This window comes from Canis lupus, chromosome 34 (genome assembly GCF_048164855.1).
Source record: "Canis lupus baileyi chromosome 34, mCanLup2.hap1, whole genome shotgun sequence".
Taxonomy (NCBI): Eukaryota; Metazoa; Chordata; class Mammalia; order Carnivora; family Canidae; genus Canis; species Canis lupus.
In genome coordinates, this window is record NC_132871.1 from 8,423,398 (window position 1) to 8,441,946 (window position 18,549).

The 18,549-nt window shown below is 44.9% G+C and overlaps 1 protein-coding gene across 2 annotated transcripts in view; it reads left to right on the forward strand.

Moving 5' to 3' along the window:
* Positions 1 to 364: 364 nt before the first annotated feature.
* TTN (titin) overlaps positions 365 to 18,549 on the forward strand; it is a 274,035-nt gene continuing 255,850 nt past the window's right edge. For both annotated transcript variants that reach the window (XM_072811094.1, XM_072811093.1), the window contains exons 1-11: positions 365 to 658; positions 3,308 to 3,411; positions 5,793 to 5,996; positions 7,461 to 7,748; positions 8,255 to 8,340; positions 8,432 to 8,676; positions 13,117 to 13,396; positions 14,349 to 14,501; positions 15,144 to 15,284; positions 16,590 to 16,721; positions 17,941 to 18,075. In XM_072811094.1, the coding sequence (XP_072667195.1) occupies positions 3,321 to 3,411; positions 5,793 to 5,996; positions 7,461 to 7,748; positions 8,255 to 8,340; positions 8,432 to 8,676; positions 13,117 to 13,396; positions 14,349 to 14,501; positions 15,144 to 15,284; positions 16,590 to 16,721; positions 17,941 to 18,075 (1,755 nt within the window). In that variant the 5' untranslated portion in view covers positions 365 to 658; positions 3,308 to 3,320. The remainder of the gene's footprint in view (positions 659 to 3,307; positions 3,412 to 5,792; positions 5,997 to 7,460; positions 7,749 to 8,254; positions 8,341 to 8,431; positions 8,677 to 13,116; positions 13,397 to 14,348; positions 14,502 to 15,143; positions 15,285 to 16,589; positions 16,722 to 17,940; positions 18,076 to 18,549) is intronic.

Genomic DNA, 18,549 nt, shown 5'->3' on the forward strand with positions numbered 1-18,549 from the left:
CCCAGATAAATTCCCTCATCTGCCGTCATGATTGACAGGTGCATTTGGTTGGTCGCATGGGGGAAGGGAAGAGGAGTGGGGCCTGACTCCAGGGCAGGGCCCTCAGGTGGAAAGGCTGTTCCATATAACCACCCACCAATACCTTCTACTGTGGCAAAGTGTCCTCAGCCCAGTGCTTGCGGATGCTAACCATGGGCAACAGTGCTCTTCTCTGAGCCTCCATACAGTTATTCTTTAAATACGGTTCCATTTCCTTGGTAAAGCCTCTTGTGAGGTGCTAAATTTAGCACTGCCAATCAGGAGAACAGGTGGTGTGTGACACCACCAAACAGATCCGTCTCCCATCAAGCTTCCCGAGGCAGCCAATCAGCCGGGGCCCTGCCCAGGGATGTGGGGCTGTCAGCAGATCTGGCAAATAAAAGGCCAGAGCCCAGCCCTGGCTCTCGAGCAGTCGTGCATTCCCAGCCTCGCCTCGGGTGTAGGGATTGCATAGAAAAGCAAAACTACACAGTCCCGACTGTGTAGTTTTGTTTTTTAAGTTTAGAGGCTCACCGATTCATGTCGGAGATGGTGGACAAAACCAGCTCCGGATAGGACGTCGTTTCGGAAGCAACGTGGGGCTTTGTCCCACCCTTTTTGGGCACTCTTGAGAAATCAGGTGAGTGGCATCTTTCCTTTTTTTTTTTTTTTTTAATAATAGATTCTCTTCCTTATTGATTGATTTCTAGTTCCCAGTTAGAACTTCTTATTCCAACATGTGCGATGCGCCTGGGCACAGGTGTTTGTGTAACTACTCGTTGCTGTTGCGGATCCATTACTTCAATCTGCTCGTTCCATCTCCTTTAAAAAGTTGGGTGCTTTAGCAGGTCAGCACAGTCAACGTTTCCAATCGTGTGACTCCACCTCATGGGCTAAAAGTGTTGAAGTCGAGGTCAGAAATGGTAAGAGAAATGCTTGCTTCTGTTACAGACTCTTTCTGTCTGCTGAGAACGTTCAAGGTTATGTTACTCAGTGAAAAAGTGAGACACACCAAGAATAGCTCTGATAAAAGGCATGTGGTATCAGGGTGTCCTGATGACTTTTTAAGGGAATCAACTGCTGAGGTATCAGTTGCGGGACAGTGAGAGAACACTTGCCTGCTGTCAGTCAACAGTGGAAAGTTTATTTTGGGAGCATGACATTTTAGATGCATACCTTGGGCCCTAATTGCACAAAGGCCTTTCAAGAGCAAGTGCTCAAGCAACAAGATTGGCCTATCCAGTAGGAATAAATGACCAGTTCAGACAAGTGGATTGTGATATGTTTAGGAATTGGGAGGGGAAATGTGTAATTGTTTTATAAAATACTCAGCATCTCATTATTTATTTCAACTCGTAAGCAAATGATATGATATGAGCTAAACGTTGGTATTAAGGGTAAGAAAGTATTTTTGAGACTTTTTAAAATTTTTTTTTTAATTTTTGAGACTTTTAATATCTATTAACTTTTAATACCCTTTGACTTTCCATCTTCCTGGATTTAGATTACTAATCACATATGCCTGTAAATGCATTGGTATATAGTACATAAATGATGTCAAAGAATACAACTATTTTTAGAAAGTGAACTAGGTGGTAAACAGGGAGGGTTAGAGACAAAAAATTATTTGTCCCAAATAGAACATGCTCTATGGAGTTCTTGACAAAAGACTCACAAAAACTTTTGGTACTTTTTGAATTTTCCAAATATAAATTTTATTGTCTTGGAATTCTGGTTTTCTTTTTTTTTCCTTTTTTTTTATATTTTATTTATTTATTCATGAGAGACAGAGAGAGAGAGGCAAAGACACAGGCAGAGGGAGAAGCAGGCTCCATGCAGGGAGCCCGATGTGGGACTCGATTCTGGGACTCCAGGATCATGCCCTGAGCCAAAGGCAGACACTAACCCACTGAGCCACCCAGGGATCCCTCATTTTCTTTTTAACTAAGTAAAAAGTTACAACATGGTACAGAATTATCAGTAGAAAAACTAGCATTCCATACATTTTTAGTGAACAGAGGATTTTGTGAAAAGCAGTCATGAAGTAACCGACAATTGAGAATCTGTTCTTTATATCAGAATAGTGGGTTGGTTGCATTAAATAATAAGGTGCATCAGAAAATTGTTCCCATCATCTCCCTGGAACTGATGGACAGAGTACTTTCTTCCACTTAAAAGGACTTCACTGCAAATTTCATATTCTTTTCTTTGATTTTTGAATATCTGTATTGAAAAAGCACAGGGCTTTTCATTTCTTTCACATTTCACACCAGTGTTCCCTTTGTCAGGTTTGAACCTTGGTCCCTAGTACTCAAGTCAGTATTTTTCTTTCAGCTCTATGATAACAGTTGGCCTACTCATGTAAGTTTAACATTTCCTATTAACTAGAGCAGTAGCACTATTTATTGAGCAGTTACAATATGAAGAAATATTCAAAATATTCATAAGAAGACAGCATACAGTCTATAAAAGGCTTGCACAGTCAATAAGAACTTTCCAAGTAAGGAAAGAAATCGAAAAGTTAAAATTTTTTACTTTCGGTGACAATTTTAAGCAGCCACCTGGATTGCTTAAAGTAATACAAGTAATACCCAAATCTATACCAACTTTAAAAATACAGAGTGGAAAAAAAATATAGAGTGAATGAAAAATCTTGGGAGGAAGGAAATCTTTAATAATTATCTTTCAACCATTGAACAGAAGATGCACAGATTTATTCTTTTCCTTTTTTTGAGAAATAGATTTTATTTATTAATTAGAGAGAGCACAAGCAGCATGGAGGGACAGAGGGAGAGGAAGAAGCGGGCTCCCTGCTGAGCAGAGCGCCCAATGCGGGGATCGATCCCAGGACCCCGAGATCATGACCTGAGCCAAAGGCCGACTCACAACCGACTGAGCCACCCGCGTGCCCCTAGATTCATTCTATTCTTTCCACACATCTTTTATTGTTCTTCTCGACTCCCACTTATTTCAGCTTTCCTCTTTCCATCTCTCACTCAGGTGTCCCATAGTTGGGAAGACTGAATTTCCCTCCTCGACCACTAGAGGACATTCCTTGCTCTAATTTCCTAAAATTTTCTTTTTTCCCCCCATTTCCGTTTACACTTGCTACTCTGTTAGGCTTCAAGTCAATTCAGAGGCCCATGTTCAAACTGAAGCCACGGAGGAGAAGGCCCACAGATGATCTAAAGAGCAATCTGTTCTGAAAAAGTGTCTCTGCCATCTACAGAGTAGCTCCGGAGTGGCCCTTAGCTGGGACCCGCTAACTTATTTTTCTCTTCCTTTTCAGAGTGCCTGAAAAGATGACAACTCAAGCACCGACGTTTAAGCAGCCGTTACAAAGTGTTGTGGTACTGGAGGGTAGTACCGCAACCTTTGAGGCTCACATTAGTGGTAAGCTCACCCTTGCACACGTCCCTGCTCTTCGTCCCCTCCCCAGTGTGTTAACTTAGCTGTGGGGCTTGACACCGGGTGTAAGCCCTGCTTCCACTTTGTTAAAATGGGTCCAGCTGGATGGAAGGGCCATCGTAAGGGTATACCGTTCACAGTACTGACAAAGTCTGACAATGTAATGGCTTGGAAATGTTTTATTCATATTTATAATTCCACAAAGCAAAATAATTAGCATTGGATTAAAATTGCTGTCAGAATCCAGCAGCTAAGTACGACCAAATTTGGTCATTCTATATTTGGGTTCAGCTGCAGAGCCAGACTGGAAGCCAAGAACCCAAGCCCAGTAGGGGTCAGACACGCTGCCGCGGGACAAGGAGGCCGGGGCTGACTGCTCCCCGTGCCCGAGAATGGGAAATAACAAAATCAGGGACTTTTTTACGAAGCAGAAAACTGTCAGCGTTGCACTAACTCCCAATTATTTTATTCTTGTATTTTCAATCTTTATTAAGTGGTTCTAGTGAATTAGAAGATTTTCCAATCTTTGGAAATGACAACAAAAAATAATATATGCCACCCTGGTCTTTATTAAAGAGAAACAAATATTGATCTTAGATTTTTATTTAGAAGAAAGTTCTGGGTTTTTTTCCCCTTCTTCATAACTCAGTTTAGAAGCGGCTCAAAAAAAAAATGCATGATTTCTAAGACTTACTAAAAATGGGGATAAGCTACAAACTATATTGTAAATAATCTCTAAATTATTTAATCCATATTGTCTCCACCTGCAGTATTACAACTGTCATTTAAATTGGCATAGGTTAATTGAACATCAAGCTAGCACCTCCATGGTGCACTGTCCACCCCCCCCCCCGCCTTTTTTTTTTTTTTTTTTTTGCACTGTAACTTTTTAAAAGTTTTTGGCTTCTAATAAAGATGTAAAATAAGATTTCTTCTTCCTTTCTCCTTTCATTTTTTATTTTATGTGCCCATCTTATTCCTAACTGGATAAGACCTTCACATTGCACAGATATCATATAATCATTCTTCGTTGTCTATTGTATATGCAGGTAGAGACCGATTCCATTCTTTTCACACATGAGAGACGTTGACTTTTCAATAATACACTTAAGTATCTTGTGATGCTCGGTAACTTTTGAACTGTGCAGAACACAGTTGGCTTCAGTGGGAGTTTGGCCTATTTGCAGAGTCCTGGAGCCTTGCTTCTTCGTAGCTTCTTGTTCCTTCACATTATGTGCCTATAAAGTCTTAAGAAAACACCACTGAAAATATCTGACATTCATGAATTACTCAAACTCTTTACTTGGCCATGGTGGGAGGTGGGTTAATGTAAGGACAAGAAAATAAGTATTCTCTTGGTTCTCTTTACTTCCTCAGTTTTAATATAAAATAAACCCTGTTCTGAATTTGCTTCAAGCCTTCTCAATGTACAGAATTTTAATATACTTAAAATATCAAACCACGTACATGTAGTTCTTAGCTCCATGATTTTTTTTTAAAGATTTTATTTACTTATTCATGAGAGACACACAGAGAGAGGCAGAGACACAGGCAGAGGGAGAAGCAGGCTCCCTGCAGGGAGTCCCATGTGGAGACTCGATCCTGGGACCCTGGGATCACGCCCTGAGCCGAAGGCAGGTGCTCAACTGCTGAGCCACCCAGGAGTCCCCTTAGCTCCATAATTTATGGTGATTGAAGAGAATTAGCCTTTTCTACCTGCAACTCCAGCTCTACAAGTTGCTCTGTAAAACGAGGTCTGGCTTGTGTCTTGTTCTGGGAGAACCCGCTTCTCTCTCTGCTCAGTGGCATTTCTACTGAGTACACATTTGAAAGGCAGGCGAGTTCAAAGACACGGTGTCCCTGCAGCCACAGAGGAGGGATGCAGATGGGTGTCCTCTTGGGCTTGCTGGGCAGCACTCTTAATCCTTGGCCACTTTGGCTCTTGTTTTTGAAGAGGACAGTGGTCGCTTTTTATTTCGAAGTTTCTTTGGCATTCTATGCTTTTCTAAATCCCTTCTATGATTTTAACCATGTCTGTTAAATTGCATCAAGGAGAACCTGGGACGGGAAGGCAGGAGGTAGAAATTCTAGTCTTCTGTGTGCCCAGCTAGCAGAGGAGCCTTGGAGAGTCACCGAGCCCCCTCTGGCCTGTTTCCTATTAAATGAAAGTGTTGGCCTCCACCCGAACCCACTGACCTCCCTAGGTGTCGGCCGGTGGACCCCTTGTCATGTGGCCGTCCCGTTTTCCTTAGCCTTGGATGGCCTTCCACTCGGGGTCAGGACAAGGCAGTGGACCTGGTGGGACAGAGTGGGGGATTTAGCAGTGCCCCATTCCGCCATAAAGATGGATTGTGTTTGTGCTCCAGGTTTCCCAGTTCCTGAGGTGAGCTGGTTTAGGGATGGCCAGGCAATTTCCACGTCCACTCTGCCCGGCGTGCAGATCTCCTTTAGCGAAGGCCGCGCTAGACTGACGATCCCCGCCGTGACTCAAGCCAACAGTGGACGATACTCCCTGAGAGCCACCAATGGATCTGGACAAGCGACTAGTACTGCTGAGCTTCTCGTGACAGGTAGGCTGGGGGGGACCTGCCCGTCCTCTGCCCCAGGCCTCTGCAGCCCCTGGGCAAGAAGGTCCAGGAAGAGCTACTGAGGAAAGAGTAGATGAGGCTGAAATCTAGAGACGGGCCTCCCGGAGGCTGAACTGGTAGCAAAGTTGTTTGCCATGTAAAATTTAATTCTCCTCTCAAAATACAGCACAAAAGGGGCTGAGAATGTTTCCTCTATACACATCGTAAACACTCAAAAGTATATTAAGGGATTATATTAAGGGAATATTAAAAACCCTGCTTCTGAGCAAGTGGAAAGGCTTGGGGCCTTGTCAATAAAGCCCTACAAGGAGACAGGTGCATCACCAGGAACTTGCACCTTAACAAGCTCCTGGGTGATTCCGATGTCAGTGCCCCACAGACCACCCATTTAAGAAACACTGCTCTTACCTGTATCGTTCAATCACTCTTTTTACTTACTCTCCATTTCTAAAAATACTACACCATGGACATACACAGACAAAGGCAAATCCATGACCACTTCCTCCGAGAAGTCGCCACCAATCTCTGCCGTTTCCTTCCATCCTTCACTCCCTGGTAAGACGTTGATCCACAGAACATTGTGGTACTTGCCACGTGACAACCAGTGCCTGCATATCGAGCTACGTGAGCCGATGTATGACTAGCCAATACACTCCGCCACCAGCACTGTTCAAGGATAGGGCTGTTGTGGATGCATCTGGGAGCATCACGTGTGAACTTGAACATATGTCCAGAAAATTCAGACATGGAAAACTCACAGGGGTGACGGGTTATTACTCGAAAACATGTCAAAATTAATCCCATTGTCTCTTCACATTCCTAAAAAGTTTCTTTCAGCATAATGAACCAAAGAAGTCCCCTTTCTGTAGCATAACTAACATTAAACCATGTCAGTGTTTTGATTTTAAATGCAAGTAAATATTTGGGTTATTTGACCACTGATCAGTTTGGAGACTGTTTAGGGTTTTTAACACTAAGAGTTAATAATGATTCTGTAAGTCACGGGTCCACTTATCAACCAACCGTCAGAATTCGTTTTAATTCAACTTACTGAATACATGCCAAATTATTTTCCCAGGTTAAGATGGTTCTAGATGTGAGGTTGGGAGGAAATGTCTGAAGGATTCTCTAAAAATGTTATAAGCAGATCTAGGCTTTTTCTTTAAAAAAAAAAAAAAAAAAAAAAAAAAAAAAAAAAAAAGGTGATGGCCTACAATCACCAAACCAAACAAAGCAAATAAAATAAAGGTAGTGACAGGATGGCCTGCTGCCATCTTCTGGCTCCTTTCTTGCTATCACACATGAACGGGCCTCAAGGACAGTCAAGGGTGGTTGGTTCCAGGAGTCATCGCCTCATTTGGGAAACAGAGCTTGGGATTGTTTAGAAATACCCCTTGGGGAGTACCCAGGGTGGCAGTTCTGACTTGCCTGCCATCCCCCCTGCAGCAGAGACCGCACCACCCAACTTTGTACAACGACTGCAGAGCATGACCGTGAGACAAGGAAGCCAAGTTCGACTCCAAGTGAGAGTGACCGGAATCCCTACACCTGTGGTGAAGTTCTACCGGGACGGAGCAGAAATCCAGAGCTCCCTTGATTTTCAAATTTCCCAAGAAGGCGACCTCTACAGCCTAGTGATTGCAGAAGCATACCCCGAAGACTCTGGGACCTATTCGGTAAATGCCACCAATAGCGTGGGAAGAGCTACTTCAACGGCCGAATTGCTGGTTCAAGGTACGTGCGGGTTCAAGGTGCAGCTGGGAGACCAGGAGAGGCTACTGAGGGGGACAGAGTGGGTGCCGAGGTCCTGCTGCCTCCCTCGGAGGCCTCGGGGATGCCGGGGGCTGGGACCGAAGCTGGCTCGCCAACTCCCTGAAAGAGCAAAGGGTCTGGGGTTCCAGGCAGGAGCTCAGGAGCACTGAAGACCTCGGTGCTTCTTAGCCCATTAGAAACTGGAAAGTATTTCAATGGAGTCCTCTAAGAAAAAAGCCAACTCTGTTTTCAAATTATTGGCCAATAATGGATTAAAAAAAAAAATGGTTCTAGGTGAATCTTATCCCATAATGAACATACTCTCTCTTAGAACCTAATTTAACTGAACACATAATCGAAAACTTTTTGCATTTTCCTCCACCGGGACAGCTAGAAAATGTTATCAGCTTTGTGGTCAGAACTGACATGGTCTCTCTAGAAGTGGGCCCACCCTGCCTCCCCCAAACACCCGGCCCCCCTTCCCACAGGTGAGGACGTCGTACCCGCTAAGAAGACAAAAACCATTGTTTCGACTGCTCAGATTTCAGAAACAAGACAAACCCGAATTGAAAAGGTATTTTGCTGTACTTGGTTTTCCGACCCTTCAGATCGTTGCTTCACCAGCTTCTCCTCCTCCACATGGGCCTTGTTTTCGTCTTTTCCAGAAGATTGAAGCCCACTTTGATGCCAGATCAATCGCAACAGTTGAGATGGTCCTGGATGGTGCCACTGGGCAACAGCTGCCACATAAGACCCCTCCCAGGATACCTCCCAAGCCCAAGTCCAGGTCCCCGACGCCGCCGTCGGCCGCGGCCAAAGCACAGCTGGCCCGCCAGCAGTCCCCATCGCCCATACGACACTCCCCGTCGCCCGTCCGCCACGTGCGGGCCCCGACCCCTTCTCCAGTCAGGTAAAAAGCCTTTTGCAAGGAGAGCAAGCTGCTTTGCATTCTTTTTTTTTTTTTATTTTTATTTTAATTTAATTTTTTTTTGCCACTTTGCATTCTTAAGTTAGGTTTCATCCAGTAAGAAAAATAGAAGGGAGCAATAAAAAACATAGCATATGATAAATGCAGTAAAGCCAAAGGGCCCTGAGTATGATTTTTCACAAATCCTCACTGTCTACAGGTAAATCGGAGGATGTTCATAAACTCTACTTCTGAATTCCTCTCTGCATTTCGTTTAACAAATGTCTGCCTTAGGGGCCAACAGAAAGCAGTGAAATAGAAGAGAATTTAGCGTTGGAAGCCTTATGTCCCATCAGCTGGACCATTTGCTCACAGTGAGACTTAGGGAAATAATTGTGACGATAAAATAGACGCTATCCTGTATTGATCGCTTTGTCTTAGACATCGGATTGGCATTCTACATATATTACCTCCTTAAACAGTCACAGCAACCTTTAAGAATTATCATCCCCAATTTTAGAGATAGGTGAGTGGAGCTAAAGGAGGTAAATAATTTGCCTAGGGTCTCCGTCATACCATTTGTACATTAAAGAAAATCACCATAAGAATGACCCCAGGGTGTGTTGTGAGGATTCAGTGAGATAATCAGTTGAAGATGCTTTGTAAATGGAGCATAAGAGCATTTGTATAATTATTTTCTGATAAGAAGTAAAACCTTCTACATGTTTTGCATATCCTTATATCATTTTCCATAGAAAATAAAATGAGTGGTTTTTTTTAAGATTTTATTTATTTGAGAGAGAGAGAGAGAGAGAGAGAGAGAGAGGCAGATACACAGGCAGAGGGAGGAGCAGGCTCCCTGCGGGGAGCCCAATGCGGGACTCCCCTGGGATCACAATCTGAACTGAAGGGAGACACTCAACCACTGAGCCACCCAGGTGCCCCTAAAATGGGTTTCCATGCTTAGTTAATATGCAGGTATTTTATATTTTAGAAAGTGAGTGTCTATCATCAGGGCTCAGAAATTCTATAACCAAGTATAAATCACCTATAGCAAATTTGAAACTTTGGAATGTGGCTTAACCTGCTGAGGTTTATAATATGATGAAATGAAAAATGTACAAAATTTGGAGTATACAAGAATAGTGTTTCCTAATCAATTTATGTGATTGTTTTTAGTGTAGGGAAAGTTCCCCTGCCAAGAAAAATTTTGAGAGGAGAATAATAAGCAGAGAGTTGACCTAAAAAAAAATTCAAATTTAAGTTTACTGAAATTAAAACACTGTCATATTAGTAAGTGGATAGAAAATACATTAGAGGGACGCCTGGGTGGCTCAGTGGTTGAGTGTCTGCCTTTGGCTTGAGTAGAGATCTTGGGGTCCTGGGATCGAGTTTCACATCGGGCTTCCCGCAGGGAGCCTGCTTCTCCCTCTGCCTGTGTCTCTGCCCCGCTCCATCTCTCATGAATAAATAAATAAGATCTTAAAAAAAAATACATTAGAGAAGCAGAACAGGGCATCTAGAAATAGATTCAAGTATCCAGTAGATTCCATTTTTAATCAAAATGACCTTTCAGTTCAGTGGGAGAAAGATTATTTTACTCGACAAAGAATACTGGCCCAATTAGCTATCCTTTTGGAAGAAACCAAATATAAACCTCTACCTCCATTTACAAAATAAATCTCATCCTGACTAAAAAAGCTAAATTAAAAAGAAAAAACTAAAAAAAAAAAAATGAGAATACTTGGGAAAACACTTGTAGGGAGAGCTTTTCAAAATAGATTTAGAGATTCAACTACATAAAAATAAAAAAATCTATATGGCGAAAATAAGGTCATGGCTAAATCAAACAGTGCATTTGTAAAAAGATTTTAAAAGCGCTTCTTCCTCAAGATATTTCATTACTCCTGCCATAAAAGTATTATATCAAATATACGATGGCTACAATATGAATGGTAGAAGCCTAAAAACACTGCATAGCTTCCCCGACTGTATACACGGATGTTCCATAAGACCCCATAAAGAAGCAAATGCCAACAGTAGGTCTGGGGGGAAATGTTTGCCAACATTTATAACAAAGAACTAAGTAGCAAATGTATTTTAAAAAACTTCCACAAATTAATTTTTATTTTTATTTTTATTTCACAAATTTTTAAAGAAAAAGATAAGCAACACAAATGGGGGGGAAAAAGGAACAGAAGACAAGCATTTCACACAAGAGGCAATGTAAGGAAATGTCCAATAAATATACAAAACATGCTTGATATTTTCTAATTTTTATTATATTGACCACTATGAAAATTAAAGGTACCGGCAAACAGTAATAGGAAGGAAGACTTGAACCCAAAAGTTCTGTTTTAAAAACATGTCTATCTATCAAACAAAGTGTTCTTAGACTAGCTCCAAGTTTGCACACCATGAAATCACCAGACGGGCCAAATGTGATTTCTGGGGAGATAACAACCCCACTGTATTTTTAATCCAAGCCTAAGGGTCATTTAAAATTATAGAGCTTCCCTGATTCTGTGGAGCATTTTGACCGTCTTAGCAGTGCTGGCAGTTCATTAATAACAATCCCCATTACTTAGTCCCTGAAATTTGCTTTAAAATAAGAAATAAAAATAGCAATTTGTGGAGAAAATAATGGCTATCCAAGATAGACTACTTCCTGAAATGTCTAATGGTTTAATCTTGATTTTAGTCATAGGGTAAGGCAAACACATTTTTTTGAATAAGGTACATGGATCTAGCTGTGCCCAGGTGATTATGCTTTATTGTAAGAGCAAAAATAAGCACTTTCCTCTAATGACTCAAATTACATTGATTTTTCACAGTTATGGGCTTACCTGCAGCCTGCTGCTAATCACTCATGTCATGCTAATCATGTCTTTAACTCTTTTTGAGATAAACCCACTTTATGATGAACAGCAAGAGTAGTAAGGCACAGGTTGCAACTTGGAAGTACACGTCACCCTGCTTTTCCTCAGTTGGTGTAGACCCTACCTAGATTTAGAATAATGTTCTATTTCTTTGTTATATTTCTAAGGCAGCCCCTTTTTAAAATAGAGGCATGTTCCCCTAGATTTCCCTTCACTTGATTACGACTCCATTTATAAAATGTAAATTGATTTTTTTTTTTCACCCAAAACCCCTTCTTCAAGAACACAAACGTTTCTTCATGAAGCTGGCTACGGTGGAGCGTATTATTAAGTTACTCTGTCGTTTAGAGCAGATACCAGTGGTACCTTGAACCTTAATTAGAAGAGTCCTTTCATTTATGATCAGCCTAAGTTAACGCTACTACATTTATCACGGTTTTCCCATAGGCAGCAGTTTCACTCAGGGATAAGGCAATACTGCCATCTAGAGGGGAAAATTGATTACGAACTGATCAAGAATGAAATCAGGGAAATTGTTCACTTAAAATAATCGGCCAACTCCTAGAATTATTGGTGTAGATCAGGGACTGTCTTTTTTCTTTTTTTTTTTTTTTTGCCATAAATGTTAGGATTTAGCACCCAGAGTCTTCAGATGATGCTGTGGCGCTTGGGATACACACGAAAAGCAATGAAAACTATTTTAGATGAAGCGCTTTATCAATTTAATAGGAAAACTGTGGAATGCTTGGATTTCAAAATAGCCAGTTGCCATAGTAACTGTATGGCTATTAAAAGAAGTCCAGAGTACAACATAATGAGGGTGAGGGTAATCACAGAGGAAATTAAAAAGAGCAGTTCCCAACATGATGACCAGGGCACAGCCCACACCCCCAAACAAGCTCTGCGAGAGGCCCAGGAAAGCTTCCTGCGGCCGGGGGTTCCCAGGGCCTGGGGGCCTGGGGAAAGCTGTGAGGGCCTCCAGGAAAAGGAGAATCGTGTCCCTTCCTTAGCCCGGAGTTGCACAGGCCCTTGGATTCCAAGGAAGGTCTCGCGCCCTCCCTGCCAGACGTCTCCAGCTCTGACTAGGCGCTGGCCATTGGGCTCTGTTGCTGTCTTTTAAGACCTTCTTACTGTCTTGACTTTTTTAATTGGTGGAAGGTGGGGCAGGGCACAAAATTCAGCTTAGGATTCAGGCCGAGTCTCCTGCAGTGACAGCAGGTTAGACCAAGATTTAGAGGGCCGCCCGGTGGGGTTAGCACCTGCCTTCAGCCCAGGGCCTGGTCCTGGGGTCCCGGGATCGAGGCCCACGTCGGGCTCCCAGCATGGAGCCTGCTTCTCCCTCTCCCTGGGTCTCTGCCTCTCTCTCTCTCTCTCTGTGTCTCATGAATAAATAAAAAAAAAAAAAAAAAAGATTTACAGCAAGTTCCTTTCCACGATCCGGGGCACAGGGTTGGAAGCTCTGCCTCCGGGGCCTCCAGATGCCCCCTGCGGCCTTCAGCCGCCGACCCCCTGCACAGGAGTCCCAGGTGCTTCTCCCCCGTGACCTCTGCCGTCTGGTTTTCAGATCCGTGTCCCCGGCGGGGAGGATCTCCACGTCCCCCATCAGGTCCGTCAAGTCCCCGCTGCTGGTCCGCAAGACCCAGGCGCCCGGCGTGACCCCGGGGCCCGAGGTGCCTCCGCCTTGGAAGCAGGAGGGCTTTGTGGCCTCGTCGGAGGCCGAGATGAGAGAGACCACGGTGACGAGCGCCACCCAGATCCGGACGGAGGAGAGATGGGAAGGGAGGTTCGGGGTGCAGGAGCAAGTGACCGTGAGCCGCGCCGCGGGGGCCGCAGGGGCCGTGGAGGTACGGGGGCTGCGGGGTCGGGGCTGCGGGGTCGGTGCCGGGGTCGGGGCTGCAGGGTCCTCGGTGCTAGGGGGTGGGTGCCGCGGGGTCCCGGGTGCCGCGGGGTGGGGGCTGCGGGGTCCTGGGCGCTACGGGGTCGGCGCCGCAGGGTGGGTGCTGTGGGGTCCTGGGTGCTGTGAGGTGGGGACTGTGGGGTCCTGGGTGCTGAGACATGGGTGCTTCAGCGTCTGTGCAGCAAGGTGGGTGCTGCGGGGTCCTGGGTGCTGCGGGGTTGGTGCCGCAGGGTGGGTGCTGTGGGGTCCTGGGTGCTGTGAGGTGGGGACTGCAGGGTCCTGGGTGCTGCGAGGTGGGTGCCGTGAGGTGGGGGCTGCGGAGTCCTGGGTGCTGCGGGGTTGGTGCCGCAGGGCGGGTGCTGTGGGGTCCTGGGTGCTGAGACGTGGGTGCTGCAGTGTCTGTGCAGCAAGGTGGGTGCTGCGGGGTCGGGGCTGCGGGGTCCTGGGGGCTGTGGGGTTCCAGAGGCTGCGGGGTCCCAGGGGCTGCGGGGTGGGGGCTGTGGGGTCCTGGGTGCTGTGGGTGGGGGCTACGGGATGGGTGCTGCGGAGTCCGTGCAGTGGGGTGGGTGCTGCGGGGTCCTGGGTGCTGCAAGGTGGGTGCTGCGGCGTCTGTGCAGCGAGGTGGATGCTGCGGGGTCCTCAGTGCTGCGGAGTCGGGGCCGCGGGGTGAGTGCCACGGGGTGGGTGCTGCGGGGTCCTGGGTGCTGCGAGGTGGGTGCCGCGGCATCTGTGCAGCACAGTGGGTGCCGTGGGGTGGGTGCTGCGCGAACCGGGGGTCAGATCTTGGTCCCGCCCCGCGAGACCCTCCTGCCCGGGGAGGAAGGCTTTGGCGGTGCCCGAGGCCGCGCGCTGTCCCCAGGCTGCCGGGCGGCTGTGAGGACTCGGCCTCTCCAATCCAGGTGAGACAAGAAACTGACAAAAGCGCAGCTGTCGCGACCGTCGTTGCTGCTGTGGACATGGCCAGAGTGCGAGAACCGGTCACCAGCGCTGTAGAGCAGGCTGCCCAGAGGACAACCACGACTGCTGTGCACGTCCAACCTGCTCAGGAACAGGTGCGCGCCACAGGGCCCAGGCTTCTGAGGCCTTCCGAGCCTAAGTGTCCCGAGGTCCCAAGGCGGTGGGAGATCCGGAGGACCCGAGGGTCCCATCTGGGTCAGACAGGTCGACAGGCAAGAGTTAAGCTTGAGAAAGTAGACACAGGAGGTCAGAGGAGTTCAAGTACCACCGTGGTCCTGGGGCGGGTGTGGGTGTGTGTGTCACAGCGGTCCTGGGTCAGGGCGGGGTGTGTGTGCAAAGGGCGGCCAGGAGAGTCGGCTGTGCAAGAGGTTGCACGTGCATTCCTCGCGGTTCCAGCTCAGTCCAGAGCTCAGCTGCTCCGAGAGCCGGGGGTGTCGGTGGGGGCCCGTGATTGCAGGGCAGACATTACCTTTCTCCAAGCTTCCCCCAAAGACCTTTGCTTTTACTTTCCTCAAAACAAATGTGACACTTGATTCATGGCTGAGGAGTGTTATAAATCCAAGATAATTTCCCACCTCATTTTTGAAAAGATTTTTTTTTTATATAGTTTAGAATCACTCCGGCTTTCCTCCTGATCCTCTCTCGTGTGACATTTATGTCTTCATCCTGATTTATTATTGGAACTTTTATATAAGGTGCATGAAACGATTTCCTTCCTTTCCCCTCTGAAATTTTAGATTAAAAAAGAGGCAGAGAAGAAGACGGCTGTAACTAAAGTAGTAGTGGCCGCCGACAAAACCAAGGAACAAGAATTAAAATCCAGAACCAGAGAAGTAATTACAACAAAACAAGAGCAGGTGCACGTAACTCATGAACAGGTGAAAATGGGTTTTGACGTGAAATTACTTCTGTTGTTTCCCGGTGTGAGCACATGTAATCCGTGTTTACCATGAAGGGTTTTGTTTCTGGGGCAAAATCACACTATTATCACACTATTAAAATCCCCTTGGATCTGTGTGTTCATTCTTGGGTACCAGATTCCAAGGTCCCTTAGAGTCCCCGAGTGCTTTGCTTGTGTAGACAAAGGGGGACCTCTCTGAACACAAACAGCGGGTTTCATCTCTGTTGCTGTGAAGGTGCGCTAACTAAATATGTGACCCCAAGTGAGGTAAAACCAGGAAAAGTAGCTGTAGAGGAGGAACAGAGGAGGACAGTGGGCACACACAGCTTTGAAGATTACGTGACAACAGCTCCCTGAGCCCTTTGGAGAACCTCTGAATATAGAAGTGGAACGGACAGCAGTGGGTTTTGTAGGTCATATGACCCCCCAAAAAGTCAAGAGGACAATCATGATTGGAGGCATTCAGGGACAAATTAGATAAGGCCAGTTGGTAAGGCTTTTGGCCAGTGGAGCCAATCAGCTGGGTGGTTTGAGAAGATGAACTTTCAAGTCTTTTTTAAAACTCAAGATCCTTAATGTCAGAGATGACGTCTGAGAACGGGAAAGAGGCAAATGGGGGAAAACTGCTCCCCGCTCCATTCCCCCCCCCGCCCCTACACATATACCTTAGGCATCCAGATCCAAACAGCCTCCTTCAGAGAGTTAAGGATTTGAGAAACATTTTGCCTGGGATGGGCACAAAACTTTCCTCCTCATAATGTCTCAATTTTAGTAAAGTAAGTCTTGATATTCCAAGCCATCATCATTAGGAAAATTTCCGAAGCAAAAATATCATATAAGTGCAGATTGTAAATTGGCCATACTTGATTTCTCTTACATAAAAGTAAAGGGTCAGACAAATTACTTCTAAGGTCTTCCATTCTAATATCCTATTCTCTAAGATCACCTTTAGATGACAGGAGTGGCGTAGAATAGTGTTGCCCATCTATCCATTTATGAAAATTGGAAGTCTTTCCAAAGAAGATGGCAATACTCCAGTTCAATTAAACAGTGTTGAACCCAACTTTTCTTTTTCCCTGAGCTGCATGAATTATGGTTTAGACAGAGAAAGAGCATGGTTCTATTAAGGAAAATGAGATGATTTATTTAGTGATATTGCCAGAAAAAAAAAAAGATTTTACTTCTTTCTTCAAATTCTGACTTGGTTATATTTAATAAACATTATGTCACTTCCACTAGAGATCAGGAGACAATAAGAGTTTGTTCTTATCATTGATTTCAGATAAGAAAAGAAACTGAAAAAGCATTTGTACCAAAAGTAATAATTTCTGCAGCTAAAGCCAAAGAGCAAGAAACTAGAGTTTCTGGACAAATTACTACAAAACAAGAACAAAAACAAGTAACTCAAGAAACAGTAAGTCCAATTTTGTAAATATGCTGTAGTTCGTTGACACAGAACACCCTCTAGCCAGCTGTGTGTACCCTGTTACCAGAACCTTTACGTGCAGGAGACTTTTGTGTCTATCTGTTGTTTCTGTTTCGTTGTTCCTCTGAAACTCTTTCACGGTGGAAATTCTGTGTTCATTGCACAATTTTTCACTCAGTTGATCAGTTTTGGGGAGATTGTGTATCGGAATGCTTTGGGGGCACATCTATGATGTTTCTAGAGCATATTTAATTGGAAGATAGATATCAGCCCATTCAATTGGGTAGATAAGATATTTCCTCCAGTACAGTTTTTTAATGCATAGGCTGAGCCCTCAGTCATTTAGGTTGTAAGACAAATGCACACACACACACACACACACACACACACACACACACACCAGCCGTGAACACTCCAAGTAGATATCATGGGAAAGTGAGGAAATGCTGGACATTATAGGAAACACCAGTACTTCAAGAAAATGTCCTAATTCCTGATTGACAAACAGTGACCTAGAAGTGTTTGCTGCTTTTGTGCTGTAGAGCCACATGCGACCAATCTCGGTGTCACCAAAATCCCCTTGTCTTCCATGTGTGACACCCAGTCTTGAAGTGTCAGGCGAGAGGCATCTATTTTCTAACTTTTTCTTGTTCGGGAGAGTGCCTGCACTTACCTATCTTGACCTCCTGTTCTCTGCTGATCCTGGAGGTACTTTATTAAAAGGTCTAGCTGAGAACACTATGCACTCTGTGAAGGCTGGCCACGGGCTAGTGAATGAATTCCCTTCTCCTCAGAGTGAGTGAGAGACCTTGAATGTCCGCGTACCCTACTTGGCCTGATAAGGGCATAGAAACCCTGTGGCCATGGCAATGCCAGCTACTGGCAAGTTCAGCCCGACTAGAGTTTTCCAGCCATTTGCCAGCCAGTGGCCACTCCCCGGGTGTCCTCATATATCAACGTGTCTCAAAGATGAGATTTTTCAGTTTCTAGGACAATTGACTAAGGAGCAGGTGGACAGAAATGAAGCCTATTCCTCAGGAAAACCCAAGTCTATGTTTTAAACATAAAGCGTTGGCCCATGAAATAGAAGCGTGCTACTTTCTCACTGACCACTGAACATTGCATTCTTCTGAATGTTGCAAGGGTATCTTGCCATTTCTTTTGTGCCTTTTTGAATCTCAAACCTTTATTTTACTCTGAAAATCAGATAATACAGAAAGCTGTGATAGCTGCTGCGTCCGTGGTGGTAGCTGCCACTGCAGAGCCCACAAAACTAGAAACAATGCTGGGAGCTCAAGAAGAAATTGCCACACATGATCAAATGCACGTAACTCAGGAAAAGGTGATGATTTCCTGCTGCTGTGCAATTCACTCTTCATCGTGTCATTTGCAAGCTGCCTACACATTCATCATGGGTCTCACTCATCACTTTTTCACCTCTTCTTTTTATAACTCAAATAGAAAACTCCCTCAAAATCTCTCACGAACCCTTTGCCACCTCTCCAGCTTTCACTGCCACTTTTCATTCCTAACTTTCAAACTTTCTTTGGATTGTTACTAACATGGTATCATACTTCACTTTAATATCTTCCTATTGCAGTAGACTCCAGTTGTCGAGTCAATTGATAAAATGCAAAAGTATTTGTTGATTATGGCTGTGCTGGAATTTCCCATGGATTATAATAATAATGTGAGAAAGAGAAGTGCATCCTTTATTCTTATGTGGCTGATTCCACATTTTTCTCTTAGATTGCACTGATTCTGATACTGTTAACAATGAAACAGTACAGACGATCAAAGCAACTCATATGATATG